Genomic DNA, 21119 nt, shown 5'->3' with positions numbered 1-21119 from the left:
TCTTTGCATTCAAGCTGATTCAGAGGCAGTTCAGAGGGAGATTGTCCTTGATTGAAGTACATGTCTCTCAATCAGAAGTCGGACTTCAGTAAAAGTCTATTGCCTGACATGCTCATAAGAACTATTCCAATCACTTTCTCAGTCTCAGTATTAGACCTCATCATCTTTTCCACTCAACAACATTTAACTGGAGTTAACTACCACTTAAAATAGGTCCAAGAAACTATCATTTCTTTTCGATTTTGAAAACCCCTGTGGACAAAAGAAATGAGCCCCAGTGCTTGACATTTTAGCACTCATTTTAGCAGCTGGAGCTGCAGGGTGCATTGTGATGTGGTAATGCATCTTTTTGTGGCCATGTACACTTAATTTTAGCTTAACTAAACCCTAACATACATTTGTTGAGAAGGCTGAAATTGTCAACATTTTATTGTAAAGCTATGTTGTCATTAGTCATAAGAAGGAGCAAAGACAACATCAAATGTGAAGTTATTAGCTACATATTAATTTTCATTGGTATATTGGGGGACATCGCTGCAATCACATCCACCTTGTCCTATACCAATGTCAATTGATATGTTGATGTAGCCATTGCCATGCCATTGTAATTCAGAAATAATATAGATATTACTTACCTGTCCAGGAACACTTCTATTCAGGATGAATTCTAATTCCTTTCAAATCGATTCTCTCCATCTATTGATCACAGACCGACAAATACTTGTGTTTTCGTCTGTTGTGCTGTCTTCAGTCCAAGCTGGGTTCGCTCTGCACTTATCCCAGCTCTGTTCCATCTCTCCCTAGGCTGATTGCTTTGCCTGTGGTGGTGTTTGGTCCGGCTTGTTTGGCTGGGTGGTTGGAAGATCTTGTGAACAGGGTCTATCTTGAGGTCCACTGCACTTAATGCAATCCCTGCCCTTTCTTTTTTACACTTTAATGACTGTTTTTCTGTTTTACACTGATGTGGTGGATCTGCCTTCCCATCCCAGTTTAACCCCTGATCCTGCCCCAGTATCATCCATTACCAGTAGGCGATTTGAGGGGGGATGCCGTCCCCCTTGTTAGCAAAATTGCTAAAAAAAAAACATCCCCCTTGTTAACCTGCCATCAGTTTCCATCCCCTAGTAGCAGATAGTGTGTTACAAATCACAAGCGGTCGCGATCAGCCCCGACGCGGAATGGAGTCAAGCTGCACATTTGCGATCCAGCTGCCCAGTTTATTTTTTGACGTAAGCCGCAACAAGCTGCACAGAGCAGATTGCGCTGGCAGGAGGTCAGAGACACAGGAAAGACATAGAGCATCCGGTCAATTTTCAAAATAAATCACCCTGTACAGACTCCTGATTGTTTGCTACTAGTTTGCTATTCATGTTCTAAAACCAAAATGTTACTTTTTGTTAGCATTTCTAAGTGTGTCATTTCAGAACATGGTGGCTTATTTTATGTTGCCAATTGTCATTTTTGTGCTGGTTTATTGTTTAACCATCAATGAGGAAGATGTTACATTTCCTGACACCCGCTGTTTTATCCCCCATTGAAATGCACTTTGCTGGCCAAACTATGTCATTACACCAATTTTTTAATTACCCCAAGCATGTTTTTCTGCATTATACTTTTTAAGAGTATAAGAATCGTTGTGTATTTACTGGATGATATCCAGTCCACGCTACAGTGACCTTTAACAACAACATCATTAACAAAAGATTGTGTTGGGATTACTGAAAGATAGAAATCAAAATCCATCTGAATTTACAAGTCATCGAGTCACAACTTATTCAGTGCCTATGTTACATAATATGAGGCTGCAAATCAGAAATAAAACCAGAATTGTATTCAGTTGAGCGTGTACGTCTGCCAAGGCCCAAAAGTCCCATTTTATACTCACAGGCACACGTCACTAAAATACACCTGTTTTTCATTAAGATGCATGCATTAGCCTTTGAAAAATTAACAAAAATTGATCCATCCTCTTATCCAAATAAGTTAATGGTGTATATTCTGGGCCAACATTCTTTGATGATTGATGGAGACTCATAGACAAAATTTATCTTCAGGAGAAGACACCATTCCTAACATCGTGTTGGATTTTCATCGCAATAATTCTGTGAAGCTAAATCCTTCTGATTTTCCTTTAGTTTCACAGTATTTGATTATCTATATCCATTTTCCTAAGCTGTTGACACAGCTGAAGCATGCAGTACATGCTTGGCTCGACTGTCAGAAGAGCATTGTTGTTCATCTTTGACGCTCACATTGTTATCATAATGGTTATTGTTATAGTTATTGTTCTTGTTTTGGATGGCCCATATCTCAGGCAATTGGGTGAGGTTACCAAACACCATTTACTATGAGAGTAAGTATACACTGATGTCATATTTGTCCCTCAATGCCCCATCAACACCACTTGATGTATGTGCAGTATAGAGTGTAAAAGGCTGTTCATACTGAATGTTAAATACTGTCAACTTGACCAATGTCGTGTGGCTTTCGATGGATATATTTGATCTCTGCTTCATTCAGAAAACCTTGTGCTTAATTAATTCTGCAAAGCAGCTTAGATGATATCTTTTTAAATTAGTTCTCTTCTCCTCAGTATTCAGCAGTCTGTAAAAGTGAATTCAGAAAGACTTCAGATACCAACATAGTACATTTAATGAGAAAATACCTAATCAGACAAAATAAGTTAAACACCTGTGCGCGGCTGGACCATGGCAGAGCTTTATGTTTAATGTGAATTACTTGTGCGTCTGTGTGAGGACAAGTTGTGAAGACGGCATGAAGTAGATTTGGTCCTTATGTGACTGCAGGTGATAAGTTAATCGTTCTGAAGGCAAACGCTGGCATGACGCTTTGCAGAGCCTTTGCAGTTGTTATCGCAAATATCCACAGCAACATCAGAGTGGAGGCAGTCAGAAGTGTTGAACAGTGAGTATGAACTGGTCGATTGGCTCAGATTCTCTTATATAGACGGATGAGATGTTTTCCCAGTGTATCATTAACATTCTTCAAAATAGGACATATTGAGTTTCAGGGTCATACTTTTTGTTTGCGGCATTTGCTTGAAATGTTACATGCTTTTGACAAGTGAATATTCCTTTTTTTTATATTACTAAAAACTCAGCACTGACTTGTTGTTAAATTACTCAAATAAAATTGTTACTACTACAGATATGATTGTATGATTGTCCAAAATTTCATGTATGATATCTGTGTTTCAAGAACAACTATAGATCTGCAATGAGCACTGCCACTAGTAACTTTGCAGGTTCATCACAGGGCTGCAGTCAACTCCTTTAACTGAAACCTAGGCTTTCAAAGAGCACTTAAACTTATGCTCACCTCAAGTTTGGAACTTTGACTATGTTTAACATCGGCATCTGTACTCAGAACAATGTATTAATGAGAGAAAATCACACAATCGTTATTGCCTTTTGCATTTTTACCAGAACAGTTTTATACATTTTATTAAGCATGCTTCTGTCACATTACTCTGACAGAAGCTAAAAAGAAGCTAAAATGGTCCATGGGGTGGAGGGGAAGTGCTGACTTTTTCTGTACAAGTTATAATGGATTTCATGGAAACTCCAATATGGCTGCTGGTCATGCATCACCTTATTTGCCCAGTCCCTGTGACCCCTCTCAACTCAGCTCTCATATTTGTTCTTTCTAAACAGTGCTCTCCGAAGTAGTGCTGTGCGATATAGACAAAATGTTACATCCTGATATAGCTAATTTTATATACCGATAACGATATATATCCCGGCGTGTCTTAAAGTGGTAGAAAAGATTAGACGTGTTCGAGTCGCTACTAAAAACTTGCTGGCGACATGTTTTGCAGATTACCGTTGTCTTGTTGATGTTGGTCCAAACGATGGAATTCCGGTTCCCCCTTTTCGGCACAAATCTTCTTGGGGTTCTGCTACTGTATCCGCATCTGATGTAACATTACTAGTAATGTTATTTTCGTCTTCCATTGCGCTCTCCTCCGTCTCCGCCATGCTGCTTTGCCTCTGTTTACTCCCGAGTGACCGGTGCCGTAAAAATGCTACCATAAAGCAGTAGCGTTGATGCAGTTACATTCACCTTCATACGATGAACTTGTTTTGAACTCAAAATTTGGATATCCACTGGTGATTCCGACGTTGAGTTGTGCTTTACATGGAGTATTAAATCACAACCGTAGTGTACGTTAACCTTAGTGTAGCGACAGTGCTAAACAAGTAGCCTGCACCTTAAAATTACAATATAAACAACAGAGGGTTATATCCTACGGTAGACATTTTTATATCGCACTACGATATATATATCGTAATATCGCACAGGTCTGCTCTGAAGTTGAGCAACAAGTGCTTAGAAACAGGTTGCCTGAACCCGTAAACACTGATAGAAAAGTCACCATAGTGAGTCTCCTGCAGCTGCCCCAGATATCTACAATTAATGTCATTATTTAATTTTTATGATGTCAGTGGGGTGCATGCCAGTGCCCTCTGGCATTTACATATGAGAATATAAACGTGAAATTAAATGTAAATCAACTTGAAGGGGAGCTATTTCCAGATGCAGTGAGCGATCGCATACACACATTCGTAAGCCGATCCAGCGTACGCCCATATGCACATCCACTCAAGCATATATTTTTATTTCACACATCAAGCTAGTTATTATTGTGTCTCACGTACATACCGTACACACAGAGCAGACAATAAATATGTAAAGCAATCTATGTCTGTATTGCCGTGTGACTGGACTGTAAACCAAGGCATTCAGATCTATAATGACGCTACAGCAAGTGCATGTGCGCGCTCCGGTACTTCTAATTGGAGTCTGAATGTTCGTCTTTCTGATGAGGTGTGAATTTAAGTCAGCTGAATGTGATGCTGGATTGTTTATGTCAGAAAAGCACGATCTCTGTGGGTAGACTGTTTTAAGAATGTGGATTGCCTGTGACCACTATCGGTGTAACTGCAAAACTCTGCTTGTAAGAAATGAAATGTTTATCCTTTTGGACTGCTACAAAAGGAGGAATTTGAGCCCTTCATCCGTTCAGCAACCGTCATGGCTACATGTTGAGGCCACAGCTGAGGGGCTTTAAGCTGCGCATTCTCTGATTAAATTTCTGGCTAAGAGGAGGACGCCTACACACTTGTTCCACAGAAGTCTAATAAGGACAACGTTTCGATCTGACATGGACCTTCATCGTGTCCCATTGTTTGAAAATGTTTAAGACCACATCCATATTAGAAACACCATGCAGTAGGCTGACACGCTCTACAGTATGATGGCAGCTGTGACTAATCATCCCAACTGTCAAGGGTAATAAACATCCAAAACAATTAGATAATAAGAAAAGTATGGAGAATCGACGTTGGGTTGGGGACTGTTCACATTTGAACAGATATATAGATAGAATTACTTTAATAGCAGTACCTGATATTCAGTACCAGTACCCAATGGTACCTTTTTTCGGTACTTCCTCACTCATTACAATTTCAAAAAATAAATCATCAAATACATGTGGCATTGCTTGAAGGAACACCTGAAAGCAGCCAGAGAAACAGTTTTTAATCTATGCACTTAACTAAAGCTATACCTGCCCTCAAATGAAGAGACTAATGAAGTACAGTAATTAGCTGTATAAAACATATTGATCACTGCCTAAAGAAAACCTTAATAACAAGCAGTAATGGTCAACAAGACTTTGTGGCCATGTCTAGTCGGCCCAATACAAAGAAGAAGAAGGAACACTGGCATTGTGTGTTATGTTATTGTTGCAGTGTTGGCATACTGCAATTTTTCCCTGTAAACAGTGTGCAAATAATTTATTATTATTATTGTTATTATCATGTTACATACCAAGGATTTCTGACATGTTATAACATTGTATGTTTTTGTGCCAGCAGGTTTGGTCATATTTTCAGAAGACCAATGATGAATTCAAATTTGAAGCTTCATGGATATATTTTTTGACAAAGTGGTATTTATTTAATTCAGTTCATTACAGAAAAATGAGAGCTTTAAAAATCAAAACTGCGATGATACACTGTGCGTGTTCTTTACAAGTGTATGTAAACATTTGACCTAGACTGAAAATCCCAGTCTGACTTTGCAGAGAGCAATTGAGGCTACTTGTCCCATATCATCTTGATCATATTGTCTTTCTTATTTATATCTTTTGTCATATAATACAGTGTTATTACGAGACACATGATCCACAGGTCCTCAGTTGTTGTGAGTTGTAGATGGATGTCCGTTTGGCACAACATGTCTGTTGATGCCTTTATTTGTGGTGCCACAGATCTGACAAAAAAAAAAAAAGGATGCTGCTTTTTCACCACATAATATCGTCAACAGTTTTGAAAAACAAAAAAAAAAACCATAATGCCTTTAGCCTTGTTTATATTGGGGATATTGACAGGATTGGGAATTTGTTTTTGAAATAATAGGCTGTCAGACAAATGGGTTTCTGGTCCAATCTGCCATTTGTCTTACTATTTGGATGTTGACATATAGATATTAATCAACAATTTGTTTGTGTACGAAATCCTACATTTTCCCATCAGTCCTCACACACAGTCAGTGTTAGATTGTACTACTAGCTATGTGACCCCGGTCTGCCTGTCACACTTTTGGATTTGTGTTTACAATGTAACCTGAGTGTCAGAGTGTCCAGTATTCTAACTCAAGCAAGGACTTGTCAGTGTGCCTGCAGATATTTCTGTATCACAGCAACTGCACATCTTTATCTATCTATATGCAATTTAATTTGTCCGCACAAAGAATGTTTTTGTATCTGGTCTTGCAGGTAGCTGCTGTCCTTGAAGCCAAATCCTTGAAAAAGATGTTGCCATCAAATGGCGTCAATAAGTCCCCATTATTGCACGCTAGAAAATAACCAAAACAAAAACCAATCAAATGCTTATTGATGACTGGGTGCACCTGTGAATACCCTCCAAACTTTTTCATATCCTTCAAACAACAGAACATCTTTCTTTGGTGCCTTTTACCCATTTTCTCTCTTCTCTTTAGCACTCAACCACAAAGCTTTATAACACTCTGTAGTTCATCAAAAGCTTTTTTTTTTATGGTATAAATTATCTATATATTTATAGCACTGAATGATGTGTCCTCTCTTCTCTCCCTCTATGTTTGTTCACAGCACAAAGACCCCTAAGCAGGCTGTATTTGCAGGCAGCATGCAGCTGCTGGCTGGCATCAAGCTGTGCACAGGCAGAGTTCTCACCAACCATCCCCATTATGAAGATAAAGACCTGCGGGAGAGGACCAGACAGGTACTGTTGGCTGCAGTGTACTGGGGAACATACACAAGGGTGTGGACGCTACCAGAGGGGCTGCAAAATAACACAAAAAATAATAAATTGAGACATTTCCACTTAAGTAAATAGATGGTAATTACAATGTCAGCTATGCTAGTGAGTCATGTGGATTTGAATGCTAGTTAGAATCATTCAGGGTCGGGAGTCATCACAGTATGTTCAGGCAGGGTGGGAGGCCAGTTTTAGAGGTGAATGATTGCATACAAACTCAATGAGGAACCAGTTAAATGTAAATTGGCCCAGGTCGACATGAACTGATGCGAAGATTTGAGCGAAAAAAAATGCCGTCATTTGGTTTACAAATTTCCTTGATAAATGTTGAGAGATGACAGGAGCAAGGAGAGAAAGGAGGAAAATAACCAACATCACTTTCTGGTGAGTTCTGAGTATGGTGAACTGAAAATAACTACACACATATGCGCAAATGCAATAACAGTCCCACCAACATGGTTGGTGTGTCTGTTACTAGGTCGCTTTCAGCTTTAGCTCTGTAAAGTATATGTATTGGGTTAGAAGCAAACATAACTGTCGGGTAAAATGACACAAGAAAAGTCACTTACTTTTCCAAGACATCGTCATACGTAAAACACTGAACAGGTTGCCTTTATTGTGTCACAAAACAACACACATTACTCAAAATAAGTTAGAGATATTCCAGTATTTCATGTTTTACCTGATTGTTTGTTTATTTTGTGAGATATCTGTATTTTCATTTTGTGTGAATAATGTGACACATTTCATTTGACTTGTATTGCATATTTATACACATGCATATATGCCCCCATATCCCAGTATCCTGAACTAAATTTGAATCATATATATCACCATATATGTGTAGACACCCAAAAAAAAGTAAAGACAAAACTTGCTAACAAAGTCCACTGGTGACCAAATACCCCCAATGCAAGTTACAATTTACATAGCAGAATACCAGCTTTTGTAGTTCAATGTTGTTGAGGAAATGTCAAACACTGTTAGCTGTGTCACAGATAGCTACAGTAGCTAACAATAGCTAATAATGACCATTGAGCTAAATGTGACCTTTGTCTTATTTGCCAACTGAAGTTCTTAACACTGGACATGCTCTGGGTAGGTAATAACAGTATGCAGCTGAGTCTGCTATTTGATTTCTAGACATTCAGCTAACATTATAAAACCAACTATTTGCAACTGTTCGGCTTCTAGACTGTAGTCACACAGGGGGGATCTGTGCCAGGGCTAACGGCCTTCATTTTTTCAGCAGCTTTGGAAATAACAAATTAGACGAATGCAAATGTTTCCGTCGACTAAAATTCTTGTGATAGCAGGATAAACGCTCTTTACAAGACAAGAAGCTCACTATCTGTAGGCCGCTGTATTAAGTTACTGCTGAACATTTCCTACTGCTGCAGCTTCACATTAAAAGCACTGAACTGGTGAAACATCAGATAACATTTATTTTGAAGTAGGCAACTCACAGGAAATCTCAGTGGATCAATTTTAAATAAATCAGGGAGAAGTTGTATTCTCTAGTTTTATACATGGGAGTAATTAGAACAAGAAGCAGCCACAGCTGTTAGTAGAGGTAACAGGCTGCTCACCTCCAGCTTCTCAGCGAGGTAGCCAACTGTTTTTCCCTCATTAACGTTAGGTTCCTGATTTGCTTCGTCTCTCTGGTCAGCTCTCCTTACTCCTGTCACAGGATAAGTAAAATGTGACTGCTGCTACTCTGTGGTGTCACTCTTCTGCAGATGCTGCAAGGAGCAGACATATTCAGTTTATAACTGTAGCTTCCACCACTTAAGTATTGATTTAAACATTCTGCTCATTATGTTCTGCAGTGTATTATTGCTATCCTAAAATGCTTGTGTCTTTCTACAGGATCTTGTGTATGGTTTCCTTTTGGGTCATCTACAATGTATGATTTGATCATTTTTCCCTTTTTTTCTTTTTCAGTTAATTAGCAAATAGTTTGTTCTTATTTGAATGAAGTGTTTTGGTTCTGGTGGAAAGCTGCTTTTTGTGCTTATTATCTGAAGGGTTCTTGGAGTGTAATTTGTACTGATCTCTTAATCGTCCACTCAAGCGTCTCTTATTCATGTCACAGCCTAAGTTGTTTGCCATAAATTTCAAACTGATGTTCTTGGGGTGTAGTTAAATAGAAGGAGGCATGTCCATTCCTGGTAACGATGGTCAATAAAAGTCTTTATTAGAGAACTATCTGGGAGGATGATTTGGTGTTAAATCTGCTGCTTGAGTAATACTTAGAGGAGCATGGTTACGATATTGTGGATTGTTGAGTCAGTGATTTTATGTGGAATAAATAGTTAATTCCTATATTTCATCAGATATTTCAAGTGGGTAACGCTTGTGTCCAAGAAGCTTAACATCAAAATATCGTATACATGACCCCAAATGGTAATCACTTTAGTCTTCTCTATGTCTTAATAGATGGGGAGATGTTTTCCCTAATTGCAGGAAGATACTGCATTTACTCCAAATGCATTGAAGTCTATGTCATTCCAGATGCTTTATGTAAGTTTATTCAGCAAACCTTTATGAAACAATGGAATAAGTAGGCCTACATTGTGATGTGATACCCGAGGATATCTCACTCTCTCTGTATTTGTAGAGCATGTGCAACTGCCAGTAGATAGGAGAGAAATTACTCTGTAATTGGGGTAAATCATTCTGTTGGATTTCATATGTAATGTTACTCTGTTGCCAAGTTGGTTATTATTGTTGCTTTTACTTGACTTGTCTACATTTTCTAACGACTTACCTTGAGTTTGAGTGCGGGTACTTGAGAGCACAAGGTATAGTGGATATTGAGTTTATTCAGTTTTTGAAAGAATTCCTTGTCATTCCTGAGACTGAAACATTTGATATTCAGTAATTCATTCAGTAATAAATACATTTACAAGAGGTTTAAAAAAGTGAACTGCTTTTTATCCTTGACTTTACAAAAACAAAAGCCCAAGAACAAATGTATAAGGAATGGATTAACGTGTTTATCCTCTCTAGAGTGAAGATTATTCACAAAGGTTTCTCCTTGATCCACTGTACATTGATTTGCAAGTGAAGGCTAAATGAGTAAATGTAGGTTGTACGTTAGTAATGCATAATACAGCATAGTACATACATCCAAAGGAAGTGGATGTATGTACTCTAGCACTATGTTAATCTGACTGCTTCAGCTGACATTTAACTTTAACAGTTCTTCAGTGAACTAAGTTAAATAAATTAAAGATATGTAATGTTAAGATACTGCTTGTACTTGCATAAGCTTATAAGTGAAACATGCAGTCTGAAGTATATGTTTACACTCAGCACAAAGGCAGTGTGGAGTGAACTTCAACCAGTGGTGCAGGTATGTGGCATATATGTGACAAATTTTTCAGTCAGCATTGCGTACCCCCACTTCTAAATCCTCTCTTATGCGCATCTGTTACATTGTTTAAGGGAACTATAGGTAACTGCATACTTATGAACAGAACCGTCATTAATGCACCAAATGTGACACCAATATTCACAAAAAAGCGTGGCCTACATTATTCATTATAAGGTTTTACTTGGCCTATCAACACAATTTAAAAACTGGTATATAGTTTAAAGGCTTCACCAACACACCCACCAAGACTCACTGAGGCTGCGTCTTGCTGCTACGTCATCTTAAATCGGACACGTGATTTTGACACGCCGGCGTGTCAGTCGACCCCTGAGGGTTAAAATAAATGCAATGCTTTTGCTAATTTCTTTGTCATTTGACATTTGTTTTAGAGAAGGAACAAACAATTGAGTAAAATCGTATATAGAGTTTGGTGTGAAAAAACTTTTGGGCTATATTCCTAGCCCTACTCAAGTCCTTTCCCACCCGGATCCGGGGCTCCGGTTTGTGGTGGAGATGCCTCAGACAGCAGAGTTGTCACTCCATTGTTGCAGGTTGTCACAGCGATCACCGGCAGACCAGAAGTTTCATCCCTGTGCCTTCTTCTTCTACGTCGTCTCACCCCAGCCGAGAGGGATTACGATGTGGGTAACCGGGAGGTGTTAGCCCTCATGCACCAGGAATGGAGACACTGTGGGCCCCAGTGGGGGCACTCTGAAAACCTGGGTGACAAGTCAATTTAGAAAAGGACCTTATCCCTCATCCAGCAGCGGTTTTACTGGCCCTCACGCTAGCCATGTCACCATTGAGTTTGTCTCGGGCTTCTCCGTGCCCACAGCAAAGCCTCTCATCCCCCCCCCCCGCTGGCCTTCCCTGGTCCCACATCACTGTGGATTTCATCAAGGGTCTGCCGCTCTCTGAGGGTAACATAGCTATACTCACCATTGTTGGCAGATTCTCTAAAGCTGTACATTTTGTCCCCCTGCCTCAACTCCTGTCTGCTTTAGAGACCACTTATCCCAATGGACATTGTGTCAGACGGGGGGCAGCAGATTTTTTCCCAGGTGTGGAACGGAAATCAGTGCTTGTTGGTTGGTTTCTTCTTGGGCTGCCACCCTCAGACCAACAGGCAGATGGAGTGGGCAAACCAGGACTTGGAGTCAATGTTTCAGCCAGACATCTCATCTCCTGTTCCACTCATCTTTCCTGGGTGGAGTACGCACATAACTCCCTGGTTTGCTTCGCCATAGGTATGTAGCTGTTCATGGTAGTTAATGGCTTCCAGCCTCCCTTGTTTCCCCGAACAGGAAGCTGAAGTGGTGGTTCTGTGCATCCAGGAACACCTGCAGAGGTGTTGCTGGGTTTTGCAGGCTGTCTGCTCTGCCCTCCTCAGTTCAACTGCGCAGAACCAACCCCTGGTTGACAGACACCACACACCGGCTCCTACCTACACCCAGGGTAAAAAAAGTGTGGATTTCCTCCAAGGATCTTCCCCTCCCAAAGAGACACCTTTTAGATAGCACCCGGATACATTGGACTGTTAAAAGATTGTCAAAATAATTAACCATGTGGTGGCTCCGACTCAAACTCCCTCCGGCACTCAAGGTGCATCCCTCCTTTCATGTTTCGCTTCTTAAGCTTGCGTCTTCCAACACGTTGAGTCCTCCGGCCAAACCCTCTCCATCTCCCCAACTTCTGGCCGGCCATTCAGTCTACTCTGTTCATTGCCTTTTGGATGTTCATTGCCGGGGCAGGGGTTTCCTATACCTGGTGGACTGGGAAGGGTACGGCCCAGAAGAGTGCTCATGGGTTCCTTGCTTGAATCACAGTTCTTCTTTTGTAGTCAGGTTTTTTTGTTATTTGTATATTTCCTGCTCCCTTCCCAATGAGTGTCTGTGTCCAGACCCAGCAAATGCGCCTGAGCCACAGGTAAGTGTCCCAACGTTTTGATAGTATTTACAGTTGCCTAGGAGTAAGGTGAAGTCAGCTGGAAATTGGCTAACTATTTCGCTCCGCTTCGGTCTGCTATGCAGTGGCATTTGAAATGTCCTGCTGTGGCCGCAGAGTGTGTACTTCTTCAAGAGCTTCTCCTTCTGGGTCTGATTCTGGGTCAAACTGGTATGGCTGAATGACAGCATCTCGCGAGCCATAGCGAACATCCACTGTAAAATATTAGCACATGCTACCGCTAGTGCAAGCGGCATTGTCTCCCTGAGAGGGGCATGTAGCAGGCAAGGCAGGTGTTGACAGATGGAGCATATTAGCATTTAAAGGTGCAGGCACAGAAACAGCCTGCTCTCAGAAGAGCTCACTTGAGCAACTTTTAGACAGCGGAAATTCAGGACCATGCATGGGTGTGGGGCCTTTTGAATACAGTGTTGTTGACCTCTAACAGCTGTGTGAAATTGATGAAAAACATGGACCTTGATGAAAAACATGTGACAGCTCAGCTTGCCCGTCTTTTCTCCTCGTCCAGTTCTTCCTCTAAGAACTCTGTCCTGAGATACATCCCTTTAAACCTGCAGCCTCTGGTCTCTGCATTTTAGGTCAAGATAAATACCCCACCAACTGTTATTAGATGTCATATGCTGGTCACAGCCAAAATCAGTGATGACTATTATTAGAAGTAGCCTGCTTTTTGTGTAGGCTATGTGACCATAATGGATTGGGTGGAGAGTGTGGTGGGGATTTGTTTGACTCACACACCAAACCTCTGACTGCTGAGGTTGCCATGATAACCACTCTCTTATTTTCTGCTCAACCCTCTTCTTTCTACTCCTGTCTCTATACTCATGGTGTCAGTGGAAACCCTGAAAACTACAAATTTTTACTCAAGTTGAAACATTTTAAACTCAGGCAGATCTATTCTATCTCCTCTTAAATCTGAGGTGCCAAGGGCAAAATAAATTATGGTTTTATCCATTCTCATATTTGTAATGACTTTTTTGCAACCATGCTGCCTGTAAATATCCCTTTTGATTAAAAACTATGTGACCAGACAGGATCATTCGCCCTTTTTATACCTCTGGTGACAGCCATGGCTGGAGGGATGTTTTTTTTAGTTTTCTGTCCATCCAACCCATTCTCATGAGTGCAATATGTCAGGAGTGCCTAGAGGATATTTTTTTCAAATTTGGCATATTTGGTTCATGGTCAGCATTTCATCTTAAATATGTTATTGTTGTGCTGATGTATTAGTTTTTTCAGTGTCATTCATATTTTGCGACTAAATCTTTTAGAATTGAAAAGTCAGACCTAAAATGAGTCAACTTTGTTACTTGTATCTAATATCAAACCCAATGACTTGACTGTACATTTACATTCACAGAAAGAACTGTAACAAGTGTTCAAGGATATAATAACATTTCCGTTATTACTTACATCATAACAAATGTGTTCAAACCCAGAAGAATTTGTAATTTGTTCAAGGTAATGGTGCATGTCATTTAGTCTCCTGTTGCTGTAACTTCTGAGAGACTCAGAGAGTGAGGAGGGGAAGTCAGGGAAAAAGGCTAAGGGTCTTATTTAAATGATCTATAATGCTTGGTTCAAAGCGCATGGCACAAATGCATGTAGCACATGTCCAAGTTTTGCTAGTTAGACGATGGATAGTCTGAATTTATTTAGACTCTATTTAGACTCTGAATTAGTCATGGGTGTGTTCTATATGTATTATGAATTAAACCAATTAAGTTGTCATCTCCCATTCCCTTTAAGACTCAGGTGCCACTGGGCCTGATGCTTTGATATAAAACAGCAGCACTCGTCGTCTCATGTATGTGGACTTAAGTTGCTGCACCGTCTGCCGTCTCACAATCATCTGTCACATCAATTCTGACTGCATATGAGAAAATACACTGATATTTCACAGAAGAGAATGTGGAAGTGCCTCTGTGTGTGTTATAGTGATAAGCAAATCTCAGTCTGTGGATCAGGTGGGGCAGGTCATTCAAATTATCAGTCTGATTTAAAGCGGGTAGGATGCCGGTCGGTGAAGTATGTCTTAAATGAGGAAAATAGTATACATGTACGTGTATGTGTACGTGTATTAGGTACGTAATACGTGTATCTCTATATTATCATGCACATTTGCTCACAAAGGACAGCGGATAAACTTCATTGATTATTTAAAATGTGGTAAGTATTTAAAGTTAATTAATCGCCTGTGTTCTTCTACACATCAAAAGGTCACACACAGTCCAAATTCATACAGTAAAATAGATTAGTATGAATCAGGTGTCCTGATAACTCATGAGGTCATTCCTACAAATATTTATTTCAGAAGCTTAAAGTCTAATTCTGTTTCCTCTGGAGTTTTCTCTTCAGCCTTTAGTTTTGCTGATTTTATGTGCCACAATATTTGTTACAGTGACATTACTGCATTCATGAAAATGTTAAAAATTTCTTAGAGCAGCCTCTCCAATCAAAAAATCAGTGTTCGTGCATTGTGCACCCACCCGGGGTAGGCACTTCTCACTTTCTAAATGATACCCCCCTTTTAAACAGCAGGAAACAGACTGAGCCTTTGACTTCAGACCAGCCTTTTGTTGGTCTACAGCGCTGTCACTTTTTGCTGCCTCGAGAGCAATGTGCAATTAGGGACCACACCTTGCATTAAGTACAACATGCCCAGGGATGGCAGGAAATATAGGTACATTTACTATTTACACAACGTAAGTGGGCTGTCAAAATGACAATTTTGTCGGTCTGAAACTAGCAACGACACTTGGACTGTGCGGTGCTAGGGGACGGGCATAAGATAGCGCCCTAAATTATCATTTCTGACTGAGTCACATGGATGGATGATTTTTGATCTGTAATGGTGGTTCCGTTACAGTGAAGACCAAAACTCCCATGATCTCATTTCTGTCTTCTGTTTTGATTGAGACACCCTGAAACCTAATAGCTAATATTTGGATGCAGGAGTTCAAATTTTCTGCCTTTTTCCAGAACTGTGTCATGCTCTAAAGACTCTAAAAATCCATATGATGCATGTGCAGCTGGAGCCATGCTGCCTCGCCCATCCGTCTCTCTCAGATCTGTGCTAATGTCCTGCGTGAGGGACCAGGAAATTGTCTGTAGATGGGGGCCAGTGACCCCCAGTGATTGCCTCAATGAATGTAGGATCTGGAGATGCACTGAGTACAATATGCATCCATTAAGTTGCACTGAATAGTAACACAAGAAAATGAGAGCCTGAAAAAGCTGAGGCTCTGGTAAAGGAGAGCTGAATGGTGGTGCTCACACATAAGTGTATCTAAGTAATGCATGTGGGAAATGCTTTACAAGAGCAATGCTTATTGTTTTCTGTTAATGGTGGATGGAGAAAAGCACTTTTGAAACCTACTGAGTACATTTAATATTTCCATTTGATTCTGTTTATTTTACAAATGGAATGATTTGTTACAGTAAATGACATGAAGTGTTTCTAAATCCAAATTGTTTTTTTTTTCTTTTTGTGTGTTCTTTTTGCATCATGTCTTCAGTGAAGTTATCCTCCTATCACATTCCCATTGTTATTACATGTTCAGCCAGTAGACCTAAATAACCGTGTTACTGTGAAGTTAACATCCAAAACACTCATTAAAAAAAAAACAAAAAAACAACAAAAAAAAAACAACTTAGTCTGGTTCAAATGTGCTGTCAGCACAGCCACATAAGACTGATTGAAAATAAATTGTGCCAAGTTAGCTTTACTATTACTCTATTTCTGCCTCTGCATTCGGTGTGTGTCTGAGCAGAAAGTAATGTGTGGGTCTTGTCATGGGTAGTCGTGCCTATGTTTTGCCTCCCAGTGGGAAGTCAGCCATGCTGAGCTGCTGGCGAGGCCGGGGCTTTGCATGGAGCTCATTAATGATCCACAACACTGGTGGAGACCTTCTGGGCTGTGAGTGCGTGCATGTGTGGTATTGAGTAGAAAAACTATGCAAATGCACTTTCAAACATTTGTAAGAACCTTAATGATGTTTTCATTTTTTCTTTTTTTTTTTTTTTCTGGGCTTGTTAATGAAAACTAATTCATTAGTTGACAAAGACCACAGTTATTCTTGTTACCTACATGTTTGTTTCTCTCCTTTTTGAATTAATTCACCATACCCAGCAGGCATGCATTCTTAATGTTCAGCCCAAAGGTCATTAGTGTAAAAAAGGAGTCACAAATGCACTCTTTGATTTTCAAAAAGCCTGCTTCAAATCCAAAAACAGCTGGTCAGTGTGTTTTGAGCAAATGCTACATACACAAGATGAAACATTGCATTTGCTGGAGACCATTTTCAGCTTCAGATTAATCCACAGTTGGTGCTCTTGGGTGTATTAATAGCAGCAGGATGGTTGTTGCTGATTGATGTGTTTTTAATATTTTTTTTCTAGGCATCAGTGAAGCTCTATGTCACAGAGGAAGAACCTCTATTAAGCTTTGATAAACACAGAATCAACGTGTTATTAGTTTGTGTCTTCATGCAGTTTGTTCTAAATAATCACCAAATGTAATAATTCAGTATTTCAAAGCACAAAAAGGGCTGACCAGTTGTAACTGTGCAGGACACACACGAGAAATTGGGGTCACTGAGCCTGTTGTGTCAACAGTTCTAAAATCTATATATCTTCATTTTTAGCCAGGCTAGGTATCTTTGCTTAACACTGTCATCGTCACCACGGTGTACAGTACAGCCTTACGGAGCAGCTGGCAGGACTTTATACTCATATTGGACAGTGTACGTTCTGAAATAAAAGTGAAAGAGAAGACACTGCAAGTTTTGACAAGTGACAATCGCCCCTCAGTGTGAAACAAGATTAGAATCTGTCATTTCACGAACAGAATTGATATATAGAAATGATTAGTTTAAACATCCAGTTTAAACTCTAGTTTAAAGTCTCCGTCTGCGGCGTGGGAGACTACACTCCACGGATGAGAGTCTTGCTAACACTAATGCAGTGGAAAGAGCAAAAATGCAATCACAAACTGAAGCAGTAAAGATAAAACAAAAACAAAAAAACTGTCTCTCCTCAATGGAAAAATCTTCACATGACAGGAAAAAAAAAAAGCAGAGTTCTCACTGGATGGATGGATCTGTCATCAGATGCTTTCTTTCCGTGCTTAGTCTCGTACCTTTGGTGAATGGCTTTCTGCACTTTCCACATATAGCTCTTCTAAGCACCTTAACTGCAAAAATAGCTCAAGTCTTTCTGTACACTCCCCGAGTTTGTCGTTTGTCTTTTGTCTTTTGTCTTTTCGATGCTTTTAAAAGCCCTAAACTGACAATTTAACCATCTAAGAATGATCCCTACTCTTGTGTCATCACTGACAGGTGCGGTGTCACACATAATTTTCACATGTTTAAAGCTGTTGGGGTTCTTGACAGAAAGCAGTGCACATGCCTCTTCCATTATGGGAATTACACTCAGAATTCGGGCATTCAGATGACAAAGGTAAATAAGGCATAGTGCACTACATAAAAAAGAGGGAGCTGGAAGTTGGCTTGTCATTTCAGTGTTGCACTCCTCATTTAAACCAAAACCCTGCAAAACATCAGTCAAAAACGAATTTCTCACATTACTAGTGGGTTACATTATTTGTCAGTTTACATCTATTTGTTGTGAAAAAAGTTTTAATTCATTGCCTACAAGTACAAGATGAACTGTAACAGACTTCTGAGATCTGTTGTGTTTAACACTTTTGTTCTCATTCTGTTTTTTTCCACTCATCATTGTTCTTCTTCAGGTTTTTCCAGTAAACCTTCACATAATTGAATCTGAACTAACTTCGGTCACCACTGTAATTCAGAAAACAAATGTGCCTGGTAATTGAGTTCTAGGAGAGATGTTTTCTCCTTCCAGCAGTATTTTTTGTTGAAATATAAAGCCAGATGATCTTTAGGCTAAAAAAAAAAAAAAAAAAAAAAAATGCAATGAAAAGTCCACACAATCCTAAATAAATCCATTTCCTGTGTGTGTGTGTGTGTGTGTGTGAGAGCAGGTGTATCAGGTTTATGCCCGCCGGTCCCCGGAGGAAGTCCATGCCATCCTGAGGGCCGTCGGGGCCGACTATGTGGTGTTGGAAAACAGCATCTGTTACGAAAGGAGGCACAGGCGAGGCTGCAGACTGAGGGACCTGCTCGACCTGGCCAACGGACATGTGGGTGGCCTTTATTTAAAGTGACGCATCGTGACTCTGTCTTTGTGTGTGTGTGTGTCTGTGTGGGTCTGTGTGTGGCAGCATGTGCCATCCTCTCTGCCAGCTTCTTTGACTGGGAGAAAGCTCTCAGCCTCCACGAAGATCAATAGTCTGACTTCTCATCCGCACGTCGCTGTCGCTCACGTCTGCTGTTGCTCTCCCTTTCATTCCCCTTACCACCACTATCACCATCTCCACCACTCGTCCCTCCCCTCCCTCCCTCCCACCCCCCCACCCTATGTCTCTCCTCATTTTGATGTCGGATACAGCACTCTGGCTATTTGGATTACCAGAGGCGAGCAGAGCTTCAGTCTGGCTGTCTGGCTCAGTTTGGTGTAAGACACATGAAACACGGAGTCTGTGTGGGCCTGTTTGTGACGGCGTAAATGTCACGCAGCACACACAACATCTGACATCTAGACAGCTTTATTGAAGGAACAATGAGTTTACATCTGTCAGTCCATTACTTTCTCTCACTGTTTCCTCCCAGTCTTTCTTGTTCTTTCTAGCTTCGTTTTTTTATTGTATTAATGTAGAAAATAACAAGTTTGAGCAGAAGTCTAAGGTACTACGCTTTGTTCACATCGAGACATTCGACTTGCTTCATTTTGGTGCTAATGCAAGAGCTTAAACTTCTAAATAATACACAATCATTAGCTTTTCACAGCCCCTAAAATTATGCTTCTTCTTCCTCTCAACTGCCTCTCTGCTTCTGGCATTTTTCCTCAAACCAAAGTTATATATTCTGGCCCTTTATATGCAAGCCATGTAACTGGGGGTGTGTTTGACCATTCCCAAAATGTATAATGAATGGTTTTAGATGGCTTGTGGATCTAACTTAAATTTCAGGATGATTGAGATGTATGAGGAAAAGACGTGACGAAAAGACTTCCTATGCATGTTTTCTGATAATCTGAATGTGGTTTTTAAAAAACTTGAAAACTAAGTTTGAAATCTTAATTTTTCTCTATGGAAAACAATAGAGAACACAACAATCAATTAAAGTTTTAAAAATTATCCTTCCTTTTAAAAAAAAAAAAAAAGAAAGTAAGAACTGTCAGAAACTTGTCAAGACCATGCATCAGATTTGCTTTACACTGTCTTCCAAACACAAACAGGCACATTTTGATTTAAGGGCTTCTTAACTGTGATTGGTGCACAGCAATATGTGATTGCTGAGTCCCTTCAGCAGTGAAAGAACAGTGAGAAAAAAACAAGGACAAAACATAAATTACCCAAACCTCTAACGTGCAATAACCCAAGCAGATAAAAAAGTGTTGTCGAGTAGGATGCAATCATTTTCAGCACTCTTTGTAGCACTGATGACTAAGAATTTGTTTGCTATCTACAGCACCAAATAGGATTGTCTTCATGCCTCCATGGCTGGAGGCATTGCATTTTTGGGTATTCTGCTCATCCCATTCTTATGAACATCATATTCCAAAAAGTCATTGATGGAATGTGGATTTGGACTCAAGGATGAACATTTTAGACTGGCTATTTCTATTGCTTTTCTTCCTTCTTGACCTCTAATTAAAGCTGCAGTCTGGAATTTTGAGAAAAAAAGTGGACTTGGTGAGAAAATTTGAATGAGCACATCTCCCAGGTCCCTCCTTCTTCCTCTCTGCTGCGCTGCAGCCCGGCCTTCATAGCCCCTCCCCACAGAGGAGACTGCCGTGCACGAGCAGGCTTGTAACCACGGTAACAGAGGAAGCCAGATAACCGAGATGGCGCATTCAAAATAACAACAACATAGGCCCTGATTGTTGTGTTTCTGACCAATACAACTAAATGACAAGTGCCTTAAAGACAAAATAAAGACATAAAGACAAAGCTAAATACCGAAGTTAGCATACAAGCTAACAAGTTACAACTGGACAACTACAACTAGCTCAACTGCAACATTGTATGGCCATTTGCGCTATTGCAAGAATTACTGTAACTGCCACCACCATAGCCGTGTGGTTAAAACATAGAATGGAACGTATATCAAGCAGGGATCCTTACCTGTCCAGTAGAAAAGTCCTTACAAATCCTGCAGCTCCCTCCAACTCTGAAATGACGCTCCGATATTTATCCTTGTTTTTTCTCTGGCTCGGTCCAATTCTTTCTTTTTACACTGCTTTTCATCATGACTCTTCTTATTTCTTCTCTTTGATGTGGGCAATGGTGGGGCATTCTTTGGCTCTATTGTTGTTGTCTGTTCTCCACCATTATTTACAGTTTAGGCTTGAGCTTGAACATA

The 21119-nt window shown here is 40.1% G+C and overlaps 1 protein-coding gene across 4 annotated transcripts in view; it reads left to right on the top strand.

Annotated features, from left to right (window-relative positions):
- The window catches only part of dpy19l3 (dpy-19 like C-mannosyltransferase 3), an 81370-nt gene that overhangs the window by 54525 nt on the left and 5726 nt on the right, over positions 1–21119 (top strand). For 3 of the 4 annotated variants that reach the window (XM_037096123.1, XM_037096121.1, XM_037096122.1), the window contains exons 17-18: positions 7157–7289; positions 18677–18835. In XM_037096123.1, coding sequence (XP_036952018.1) covers positions 7157–7289; positions 18677–18835 — 292 coding nt within the window. Of the gene's footprint in view, positions 1–7156; positions 7290–9194; positions 9527–18676; positions 18836–21119 lie in introns of those variants that run through there. The other variant, XM_037096124.1, reaches the window with a different exon arrangement.

The sequence above is a fragment of the Acanthopagrus latus genome, chromosome 4 (assembly GCF_904848185.1).
Source record: "Acanthopagrus latus isolate v.2019 chromosome 4, fAcaLat1.1, whole genome shotgun sequence".
In the NCBI taxonomy this organism is placed as follows: Eukaryota; Metazoa; Chordata; class Actinopteri; order Spariformes; family Sparidae; genus Acanthopagrus; species Acanthopagrus latus.
Note: the sequence above shows the minus strand (reverse complement) of the source record. Positions and strands in the feature narration are given on the sequence as shown.